Genomic DNA, 11334 nt, shown 5'->3' with positions numbered 1-11334 from the left:
GATTGATCCTTGCACTTTATTTGCCTTTTTTCTAAATTCCAATTCACACTAGAATTTACTTATACATATCATTGTTATCATCTGCAATGGGTTGAAGATGATAGCGATAATATATGTAGGTGTCCGGTTCCATCTTTTCTGTTCAAGCCTCTCCTTCCTTTCTCTCTCTTTCGATTTCCTCATCTCTCCACCATTATTGCTCACTTGCAATTACACTTTCCTTATTATTCGACAGGTTGTTTATTGCAATAACAAGTTTTGTTTTTTTTTTTTACTTCTCAAAATTATTCAATATATTTGTAGTTGGTGGAAGTTTTTAAGACAATCTTCGACACATTGTACATCTCTTCACACATTGTACAGGCCCTATTTCTCTTCCTCTTCCTGCCCCAACCATCTTCATTGCTATCTGTCTGACCGTTTAGTTAAGGATAGATCATCATCTCAACAGCTGTCTTTACAGATTGTCATATCAATATCAGTCTTCTAAACTCTATTGGCTACTCTTTTGTGACTGCTGAATAATCTCTTATTAGTCAGGATCGGCGATCATTTCGTTGGCTTCCGCTTTCTTCAAGTCAGTACTCAAAACCTGAATTTAAACCTTCGGGAACATTTAAGCAAATATCAGAGGGAGAATAACAACAATATGAATGCAGATGGCAGTGCACTTAAGGTTTGTTGCTCTTTTTCAGAATTGTTTAATTATTCAGGTCAAGCAGAATCAGGTTCTGGAATTTTAAATCAGCAACTTGAATTGGATGAAATCTGGAGAAGTTTTAAATAGCTAGAAGTTTTCGGATTGTATTTATCCGTCTTCTGTTACTTATTTAAAGGAAATCTCGAAAACGAAAGAACTAAGGTCTTAGTAAAAATATGAAAATACCTTTTTTGTTGGTTTTTGATGATTTGGTAACTTTCCGCATTTTAACTGACATTAAACTATTTGTTAAAATGCGCAGCTGGTAAAGAGCGTTTCCAATGAAGTGGTTTGTCAGTTCTCTGGCACTCGAATCTTCTGGTTCCAAGGCTGATGCGTAATCTTTCTTATAAGCACATATTGATGGATTCATCACAAAAAAATTAGAAATAGCCAAACATCACACGATAAAAGAAGTAGTAACATATATCCACCATCAATTACAACACTTTATTTGATTTAAATGATGCCATTACTAAAATATTCTTTTCCTTTCCATATATCGCCCATAAATTCCCATTTTTTCGTTGTTTAATAGAACATCAGTATCTCCTTATTTGGATGTCAAGCTGTTCACTAGCTGTTTCTAGAGAGACAAGGTAAGTGACAATGATAGATATAGTGATTAATGTCATCTAATCAAGGCATCTTCCGATACCGGGATTCGTTGTATAGCAATATAGCAGTTATTAAACACAGTGCTTATAATCACGTAGACATAGAGAAGTAGAGCAATTAATTAGTTGCTTGTTTACTCTTATTTCATTAAGCTATTGCGCTGTGTGATCTCATTACCACATACTACAAGTCGAGATATCATGGTTTCAGGTTTTTATTTAACCATAGCTTCGAAAAAAAAATTGTTTTGGATAAAACTGCTGACAGATAGTGACAGTCGTAGGGACATACCAATACGGTTCGGAGGTGATGTAGTGATAAAAAACAGCATTATTTATATGTGCAGAGATATTAAGTAAGAGTTACTCTAAGCGATAATATATTCTTTCACTGCTGTGGTCTCTTTTGCTTATTTCAATCTAATTAGATCTTCTGGGTGAAAAGAGGAAAAAGCGAGTAGATGATCCCAATACTCTGTTTCTTCTGATTGCTATCTGAAGGAATATTCAAATGGCAATTAGTCTTGATAACATATATAAAAATGAAAGTATGTTGGAAGCATAGCTTTCATTTCAAACTATACTTTTGAAAGTAAATGAAAAATGATAGTGAGAATGGCATGCGCATAGCGTGTCAGACACTGGACCTATCAACCATCATTAAATCATGGAGTTGGATTTGATCCAGGATGAAGTGTTTGAGAATTGTGCGACTTGTTTTTTTGGAAGGCGACGAGAAGCTCTATCCATGAATTTGAATTATCAGCTTAAGTGTCCATTTCTGCTTATGAAAAGCTTCAAGAAATTCATTGTGAGTCTTCCTTTTTTCCTAAAAGGTCCAGTATGAGTGGCTGTTGTTGATTTATTCGTCTTAATGTTACTCTAAGTGTTTCGAAATTTGGATATCTTTTTTCTAGGGTTTTCTACGACTCACTTCCTACGTTATTCTGTACACAAATGGTCTAAACGTGCATTATGCTATCACCCACTTCACCACTTACGTTATAAACGTCAACAAGCTTTCTGTATATTTCTTTCGATTTAGTGTTAAACGCTATTTAACACTTCCTTTGAAGTCTATCCTTTCTGCCAAATCTAATTAATGAAAGTTTATGATCAATACTTCTCTCACAACATAATGTTTTTCTAATCGTCTCGTCTGGATATGTATGTATACACTCCTATCAGTGTCTGTGTGTGATCTGTGTTCGTGTCCGTGTGTATGTGTGTGTCTGTGCGAGTGCGGTTGCAGATGCGGCATGTATATATATATATATAAGTAGAAATCGAAGACTAATGATGGCGAATGGGGGAAGGGGAATAATGTGGTCAGATGTCGATAACTAACATCGTCTGATGAAAGGAGCCAGTCCTTTGCTGAAATATACGACAGAGTGCAAGGCTCTTTTTGGAATTTGGCTGAAAGGAGAAAAAAATGAGTAGTCATTTGGGAAGCTACTGCTAGACGGGTGGGTAGAATAGTCCGAACTGCACGTCAGGTTGCACGTTTCTCCGATCTTAATTGAGATGCGAATCAATAGCACTGATGTTAGCTTTGTTTTGCTCTGCTCAGAATGCCACGCTATGCCTTTCCCTGCGTCATTCTTAGTTATTACATTCTCCATGAATCATTCCTACTCCCAGTTCTGAAATGCTTCTTCGTTATGAAATGTTTTTTGGTTGTAGAATAGAAGTTCTTAAAATCACCAACTAACATTCGATCATTCCTGAAGTTGCGGAATTCAGTTTCTCCTCCCCCGTTCAGTAAACAAATTCTCAATGCTAATCTTGCTTAAATGAGGACGGTGAGAACCGATGAGTGGAAAGAGAGAAGAAGAGAAATGATATAGCGCAATCTTTTATTAGAAACTGGTTGGACGTTAGTTTATGATCAGAATTCGGTAAGAATGTGCAAATTTAAAATTGACTCGTTTTTTCGTTTGTTTACTGAAGCTCATTTTGTAATGTTAGAAGTAACTTACAATCGGAGTTAACTTCCTTCACTGATAACCGAGAGGAATATACCGTCGAGATATGATAAGAAATTGCCATTTTTCTATTGGTTCTCTGGCATTGGACGGATACATAACAGGCAGTAAAGAGCATATTGCAGTAAAATTAGAGCTTTCTTCTTTCATTATTGTTTAATTCTTATAAAATGCTTTCCATTTCACTGCATTTTGCTTCGCAAGAAAAGTCGAAATTCCTCTTAAAATCACAATTTTGCTTTAAATCCCTAGGTTTTTGCGCAGAATTCCAAAAGGTATGAAAACGAGGCTTTCTGGTTGCTATGGTCCTCTTATCGAAATGACGCAAAGCAGAGTTAAAGTTTGAACACTTGTCAAATATACGGCTGGTGAAGAACTCATGAGTGCAACCGAAGATTAACTTGGTGTTATGTTTAGGTGCTATAGTTGTTTCTGTGCTGCTTGGCTCTTACTAGTATTCGCAATTGATATTTCTGATGGCAAAATTGCAGTAGCTAACTGAGCTTATGTAAACATTTAATATACCACTTGAAAATTTACTCGTCTGGTCTAAATGGAAGTAATGAATAGTTCTGTTTATCATTCATCTTGGTCAATAAAAATCATCGAAAAGGATATTCTTTGGTCGGTAATTTGGTAAACAAATTAATGACCCCAAACGATCCTTCGCTGTTTTCATCTTTTGAGGAAAAATCAATCTGCTAGACTGCGCATTTCTGTTGACACAATAATTAACATCAAAAAACACTCACAAATAGTTACTTGATAGTAGGTCGCGAGCCCATTTTGCATATTATTGAAATGAATGCTTTTCGTACATTGCGCTAGGGTAAATAAATCATTCTCATATCTATCCGTTCGATGCATAATCATCTATTGGTGTCGTGTCGTGTCGTATCTCATTAAGTTAGCATATCGATCCTCTGTTGTTATCTTCGGGGGATCACTGATCTATCCATCTGTACGTTGTTTCATAATATTACCTTACACTTAACTTGTGAATGGGATCTTCCCAAAGGAATACTGTACATTCTTGTTAACAGTTTAAATAACTCCTATGACATTGGAATTTTTCATTGTCCGTTTTTTGTGAGAGTTATCATAATGTGGGAATAAAAGTGATAAAATTCTTTCATACAATAACAGGGATAATGAAGGTATCATTGTTGTGATAATAACAAATACTGATTGAACTAACGATTCTTTCTGTCTAATTTTTGCAACAAAAAGAAATAATAGTGTCGAGTCACCTGGTAACATCCTAAAAAGCTTTGAGATAGAGGATAGGGAATGTTATATTTGGATCTCTTATTTGAACCGGAATCTGTAAGATGCCGAATTTTTGACATTGTTCTTTGACGTTTCCTTCCTTCTTTGCTGAGAACAGTGCTTTCTTGGAACCAAAGACAGGAACAAATATATAAAGTTCTTTTTTTTTAGAATATCATGAAGTTTACTTTTTAGGTGCTACAAGTCAAGTAAACGCGAGTTGATTATGAACAATTACTACTTTTTTTAAATGATTTACATTGCCGTTGATGCCTTAAAAATGATTAAAATGCAAAATCTCAACTTGATGTTTTTAATTATAGGCACAAGATATGGCGAAGAAGAAAGGAACAGATATCAACGAATTGAAGCAGGAGGTCCAGATGGTAAAATTTTCAATTTCAAAATTCCGTTTTCAAGAAGATTCTTTACACCCAGTTTAGATTATTATAGATTTTGACAAAGTTAAAGTTATATAAAAATTTGTTGGAATCTCATCCGTAGATGCTGATTCGTTACTCTTCTTGATTCTCTCTAGTCTTCAGGATTAATCACTATTTAAAAACATTTGCCATCGGTTCACCAATTCAATTCTAGGATGAGCATCAAATCCCAATGGAGGAGCTGCTGAAGCGTTTGGACTCCGATATTGATAATGTATGTTTGTTTTATGATTTTGCGGAAGTAAAATTGTCCCAGCAGTTGTTACTGAATTGTTGACTTCTTACTTTGAAATTCTCAGTGGTATGGTCCAGAGAGGAAGAGCTTCAGCATTCTAATTATAACAGGATTCATTCTGAACCTGGAAAGGAATTCCAAGCACAAACTTTATTACGCCATTCAATCCGGAATTGTCATATCAGAGGGGTCGGACCTTTTAGAAATATTATCCTTGCTGTAATTTTTTAAAATTTTTTCTCAAAATTTGCATTCTGTTTTACTAATGACTTTGAAATACACTTTTTATATTGAAATAGTTCGCAAAACATAAAGAAAGAATTACACTATTGCAAGATTACCAGATCTATGCAATTTAGTGAGATGTTGGAGTAGGAGCCTTTTGAGAGATTTTGATTTGTTTCCTTAGATTCAGTGTACATTCCATACTCAAATTTTTTATGAATTCGGAGCTTAATTTGTTTGTAATTTTACTTAAGTCAATGTTTTTCAGGGACTCACCGCTTCGAAAGCTGCTAGGGTATTGGCGAGAGATGGTCCGAATGCGTTATCACCACCAAAAACAACTCCGGAATGGGTGAAGTTCTGTAAGAATTTGTTCGGTGGGTTTGCATTATTGCTTTGGGCAGGCTCATTCCTTTGCTACGTTGCTTACGCAGTCGACTATTTTAGCGTGGAATATTCAACCAAGGATAATGTAAGTATATTAAGACTTTTATTACTCCATTTTCTTTCTATGTATGATTTTACTTGAGAGTTTGTAAATTGGGTCTGTAATTCATGACTTGTTTGTCTTGTTTTTGCAATACAACTAGTGGTGACATCACCCAGAAGAGAATCGATCATGTCGATTTGATATGAACGAATTTCTTCTAGGTGATGTTGAATTGGATTTCAGAAAGAACCTTCAAGTCAGTTTCCACAAATTTATTTGTATCTTTCGTTTCACACTGCTCTCTTAAAGCTCTCTGAAACGAAAGAGAGGAGTAAAACTGATTTTGCCTATTGCAGCTTAAATTTAATACATTTCAGTTGTATCTCGGCATTGTACTGATGACCGTGGTAGTAATCACTGGCTGTTTCCAGTACTATCAAGAAAGTAAAAGCTCGAAAATTATGGAATCATTCAAGAATCTCGTCCCAACTGTATGTAATGAATATGCAAGAGAATAAATAACTTTCCACTTCATTATATTTACGTCTTCTCTTTCAGTTTGCTTTAGTACATCGTGATGGTGAAAAGCAGCAAGTGCATACGGAAGAGCTGGTAGTAGGTGACATTGTTGAGGTGAAAGGTGGTGATCGTGTTCCCGCTGACCTTCGCATCATTTCTGCATCGGGATTCAAAGTTTGCCTTTACTCTCTGTATTCCTTATAATAATTTTTTCCAAATATTGAAAAATCCGAAAAGCTGAATTTACATAAACGTGTACAACCATTTACCATTTGAAATCGGTAAAGCTGTTTGGACATTTATAGGTGGACAATTCATCGCTTACTGGAGAATCGGAACCACAGGCCCGTTCTCCGGAATGCACCAATGAAAATCCTTTGGAAACAAAAAATGTTGCTTTTTTCTCGACTCACGCTGTGGAAGGTTCTTGCAAAGGCATTGTAATCTACACGGGCGACCGAACCGTTAGTAATTTTGTGTCTTTTTGATTTTATGCATGTACTGAGTTTTATGCTCTTAATTTTCAGGTTATGGGTCGTATCGCTCACTTAGCTTCTGGTTTGGATACGGGCAAAACGCCAATAGCGCGTGAAATTGAACATTTTATCCATCTGATTACTGGTGTGGCTGTTTTTCTTGGTGTTACCTTCTTCATCATTGCTTTTATTCTGGGGTATCACTGGTTGACTGCTGTTGTCTTTCTGATCGGTTTGTTCATTATGTTTGGTCTATAAAATTCCATAAGGAAGTAATGGTTCAAAATAAATGTTATTATCTATATATAATCGTGAATGTTATTATCTATATGTAATCATAAATGTTATCTATATAATCATATTATCTATGTATAATCATTATATAATCATATTATCTATGTATAATCATTATCTATATATAATCATATCTATATATAATCATACATAATTATTGTGCTTACTCTAGGTATCATTGTGGCGAATGTTCCGGAAGGATTGATTGCTACCGTGACAGTTTGTTTGACACTGACAGCAAAACGTATGGCATCCAAGAATTGTTTAGTAAAGAATTTGGAAGCTGTGGAAACTCTTGGCTCTACATCCACCATCTGTTCGGATAAAACTGGAACACTGACACAAAATCGAATGACCGTGGCACATATGTGGTAAAATTCATTTTAGGATTTGACTAAGTTTTCGAAAAATTTTCTGGGAGTTAAAATGAGAAGTTAAGTCACTAGGCAAGAGATTTCATTATGTCTTAAGTCCTAAAATAAATTTTTTCATTTTAGTGGAATAAAAAATAATTCCTAATTAAGGTATGACTTAACAATAGAAGAATGTGATACTACAGAAAATCAGTCAGGAGCACAGCAGGTTATGGCTGAAGGTAGTACGCTGGCATCTCTTACTCGCATTTGCACCCTCTGTAATCGAGCTGAATTTCGACCTGGGCAGGTTTGCCGTCACGATATTTGAGATATCTGCAAAACTTCAACCCCTGGAATTTTGATTGATTTTAAGTTTCTGCAGTTCTGCTGTTTCTTTTCACTGTAACTTTTAGGAGGATGTCCCAATCCTTCGCCGTGAATGTACTGGTGATGCTTCTGAGATTGCTTTGTTAAAGTACTGTGAATTGACTCTTGGTAATGTCTCTGGTTATCGTGCGAAAAATCGAAAAATAGCCGAAATTCCTTTCAATTCAACGAATAAATATCAGGTGATTTGGTGGAAAATGTTGTTATAGATTTTTCTTAAGTTGTAGAAACAAGAAATTAAATAAATAAAAGTTGGTAAAAAGGACAAATATTTCAATGATTTTAGGTATCTATTCATGAAGTCGATGATGCGGACAAATCATATCTTCTTGTAATGAAAGGGGCTCCGGAAAGGATTCTGGATCGATGTTCAACTATTATGCTGAAAGGAGAAATACATCCACTAGATGAGGATCGTCGAAAACGATTCGAGGAAGCTTACTTACAGTTGGGTGGTATGGGTGAACGTGTCCTCGGATTTTGTGATTATCGCCTCGATATTGCAAAATACCCTAGAGGTCAAAAAACTTTTCTGTGTTCTTTATATCGACCACTAAACTTCACGAAATTTTCTTAGGTATGAGTAGTATAAATAATAGTTTGACATGCAAATTAGTTTCATGCTATAAGGAAATGTTCAAAAAGAGCTGGAATTTCGAAAACTGGTGAATATAAGGAAATGGAAAACATTTCTAGCCAGCGAGCCAATTGTTAAGCTAATTTAGAGTGCCATACTTTAGTTGAGCACCAGCATTTTATTTTGGATATAAATATTTTATGATGCTTTGCAGAGATGTTATTTTTGCGTTCTATTTACAGGATATGAATTCAATGTGGAAGAAGTAAATTTTCCAGTTGAGGGTTTATGTTTCATTGGCTTGGTGTCAATGATTGACCCTCCGCGAGCTGCTGTACCAGATGCTGTTGCCAAATGTCGATCTGCTGGTATCAAAGTTGTCATGGTTATTTTTTACAGTTTCGGAATTAAGGCTACAGTGAAAATCAATCCTTAGAATCTCAGTTTTTACAAGTCGTTCAGATTTGTTGTAGAAGTGGTCGAGAATTAAAGAAACTAGAACTGGAAAAAGAAAATTGAAAGGAAAGCGGCAGACTTTTTCTGTTTTGTTTTCTTTAATAATTTTGCATCTCATTTAAGCGTTATTTATATTATTTTTATTGTAGTGAGTTTTTAAAAAATAAAAATAGAAATTTTGTGTTTTTGTTAAGCATTCGAAGTTCCAGTGTGTTTTAGGTTACTGGAGACCATCCAATCACAGCTAAAGCCATTGCCAAAAGTGTCGGAATCATTTCGGATGGATCAAAAACTGTCGAAGACATAGCGATCGAGCGTAATTGTGCAGTAGAAGAAGTGAATCCGAATGATGCGGACGCGGCAGTAATCCATGGATCAGATTTGCGTGAAATGAACGAGGAACAGCTTGCCGATATTATCGCTCATCATCGTGAAATTGTCTTTGCACGTACGTCGCCGCAGCAAAAACTAATGATCGTGGAAGGATTTCAACGTCAAGGACAAATTGTCGCTGTTACGGGTGATGGTGTCAACGATTCTCCTGCACTGAAGCGAGCAGACATTGGTGTCGCTATGGGAATAGCTGGTTCTGATGTTTCCAAACAGGTGAAGTCAAAATGAGTTAGAATAAAATTTGAAAATTTGGGATTTCCAAATTATGCATTCATACAAATTTGTGATAAAAGTTTCTACTGAATAAATTAAAGGCAGCTGATATGATTCTCTTGGACGATAATTTTGCATCGATTGTGGTTGGAGTTGAAGAAGGTAGATTAATTTTCGATAACCTGAAGAAATCGATTGCCTACACATTAACATCAAATATTCCGGAAATATCGCCATTTCTTACTTATATCTTGTTCGGTATTCCGTTGCCTTTGGGAACAGTAACAATCTTATGCATTGATCTTGGAACGGATATGTTACCAGCTATATCGCTTGCATATGAAGAAGCTGAATCGGATATCATGAAACGCCAGCCACGCGATCCAGTGCATGACAAACTTGTCAACGAACGGTAAACAAACAAATTTTAAATTGAGGATTATTAAATTTCTGAACTGGATTTTGAACAAAAATATCAACTTTAATGAACTCCATACATCATGAAGTAACTCTTATAACATGAATTATGACTGATATTGTCATAGGTTGATTTCGTTGGCGTATGGACAAATCGGAATGATTCAAGCATCGGCTGGTTTCTTCACGTACTTCTGGATTATGGCTGACAACGGATTCTGGCCAAGTCGTTTGTACCAATTGCGTGCTCAGTGGGACTCCCGTGCATTTAATTCTTTAGAGGATTCATATGGGCAGGAATGGGTAAAGGTTTTTTATAGTTTGGAGTTGTAGGGAAATGGATACATCTTTTTGCCGTTTCCATCATCATTATCAATTGCAACGTCGTATAGAAGATCAGTAAGAAGTAAGTCGTAATCGAAAAGTACCATCATTTTTTAGTAGAAACGTGTAATATATTTGTAGACATATGCAAACCGTAAAATCCTGGAGTATACATGTCAAACAGCATATTTTGTGTCCATTGTGGTGGTTCAGTGGGCTGATCTGATTATTTCGAAAACAAGACGCAATTCTTTGGTGCAACAAGGGATGAGCAATTGGACATTGAACTTCGGTCTCGTCTTTGAAACTGCTCTTGCTGCGTTCATGTGTTACTGCCCAGGGCTAGATAAAGGTCTTCGTATGTATGGTCTTCGGTAGGTCCTTATTACCAATAATTTTCGTCCGGATGAAATTTAAATGTTGTTTTTAATTCGAAATGGTTACTATATTTCAGGTTTTCGTGGTGGTTCCCAGCATTGCCATTTTCTATCCTGATCTTTGTATACGACGAGGCTCGACGTTATTACATTCGACGATACCCCGGCGGGTGGGTTGAGCGTGAGACGTACTACTAATTCATGAAGGGAATACCTCAGTTTTACTGTTTTTCAGAATTATTCCAGTCAGAGTAGATCATTTCTTCAATTTAGGATGCTCATATGATGTTTCTTTACCATAAACTAGAAAATTTTTGAAGCAAGATTTCCAAAAGTTAATTTCCACTTTCCTATTTATTTTTACTAAGATTCATTTTCAAAAATACGTGATAAAGTATCATAACTTTTTTCTACTTTTTCTCCTTTTCAAAAATTGGTTTGTATTACATACATTTGCATATCGCACACATACTGATAAATTTCCACTAAATTTTTAAAGTTATCTTAAATATCTCCATTCCACTAGCTTTGAACTGATAGATATTAAATATGATCCTCGTGGTTGAATTTCTGTTTGAAATTTGTTTCCAGTAGTACTTTTCATTGTGAAAAAATATATTTCTTTTTTTTTTTTNTTT

The 11334-nt window shown here is 35.5% G+C and overlaps 2 protein-coding genes across 2 annotated transcripts; one reads left to right on the top strand and one right to left on the bottom strand.

Annotated features, from left to right (window-relative positions):
- Positions 1-2416: 2416 nt before the first annotated feature.
- LOAG_07651 (hypothetical protein) lies at positions 2417-3369 on the bottom strand (the record flags this gene model as incomplete). Its single annotated transcript, XM_003143184.1, has 2 exons — positions 2417-2694; positions 3300-3369. The coding sequence occupies 2 exons, from the start codon at positions 3367-3369 to the stop codon at positions 2417-2419; spliced, it is 348 nt and encodes a 115-aa protein (XP_003143232.1).
- A 1520-nt stretch (positions 3370-4889) lies between these two features.
- Positions 4890-11065, top strand: LOAG_07650 (sodium/potassium-transporting ATPase subunit alpha). The gene is made up of 17 exons (XM_003143183.2): positions 4890-4960; positions 5172-5231; positions 5746-5949; positions 6285-6398; positions 6466-6600; positions 6732-6890; positions 6954-7134; positions 7369-7567; positions 7721-7859; positions 7966-8121; positions 8226-8457; positions 8759-8901; positions 9192-9578; positions 9680-9990; positions 10124-10298; positions 10461-10693; positions 10774-11065. The coding sequence occupies exons 1-17, from the start codon at positions 4907-4909 to the stop codon at positions 10892-10894; spliced, it is 3003 nt and encodes a 1000-aa protein (XP_003143231.1). The 5' UTR covers positions 4890-4906; the 3' UTR covers positions 10895-11065.
- The last annotated feature ends 269 nt before the right edge of the window (positions 11066-11334 follow it).

Source organism: Loa loa, assembly GCF_000183805.2.
Source record: "Loa loa unplaced genomic scaffold supercont3.121, whole genome shotgun sequence".
In the NCBI taxonomy this organism is placed as follows: domain Eukaryota; kingdom Metazoa; phylum Nematoda; class Chromadorea; order Rhabditida; family Onchocercidae; genus Loa; species Loa loa.
Note: the sequence above shows the minus strand (reverse complement) of the source record. Positions and strands in the feature narration are given on the sequence as shown.

Coding starts and splice junctions, on each gene's coding strand:
- LOAG_07650 (XM_003143183.2), top strand. CDS start 4,907: ATGGCGAAGAAGAAAGGAACAGATATCAACGAATTGAAGCAGGAGGTC. Junction 8,458..8,758: donor TATTGCAAAATACCCTAGAG/GTCAAAAAACTT, acceptor TTCTATTTACAG/GATATGAATTCAATGTGGAA. Junction 9,991..10,123: donor GACAAACTTGTCAACGAACG/GTAAACAAACAA, acceptor ATATTGTCATAG/GTTGATTTCGTTGGCGTATG.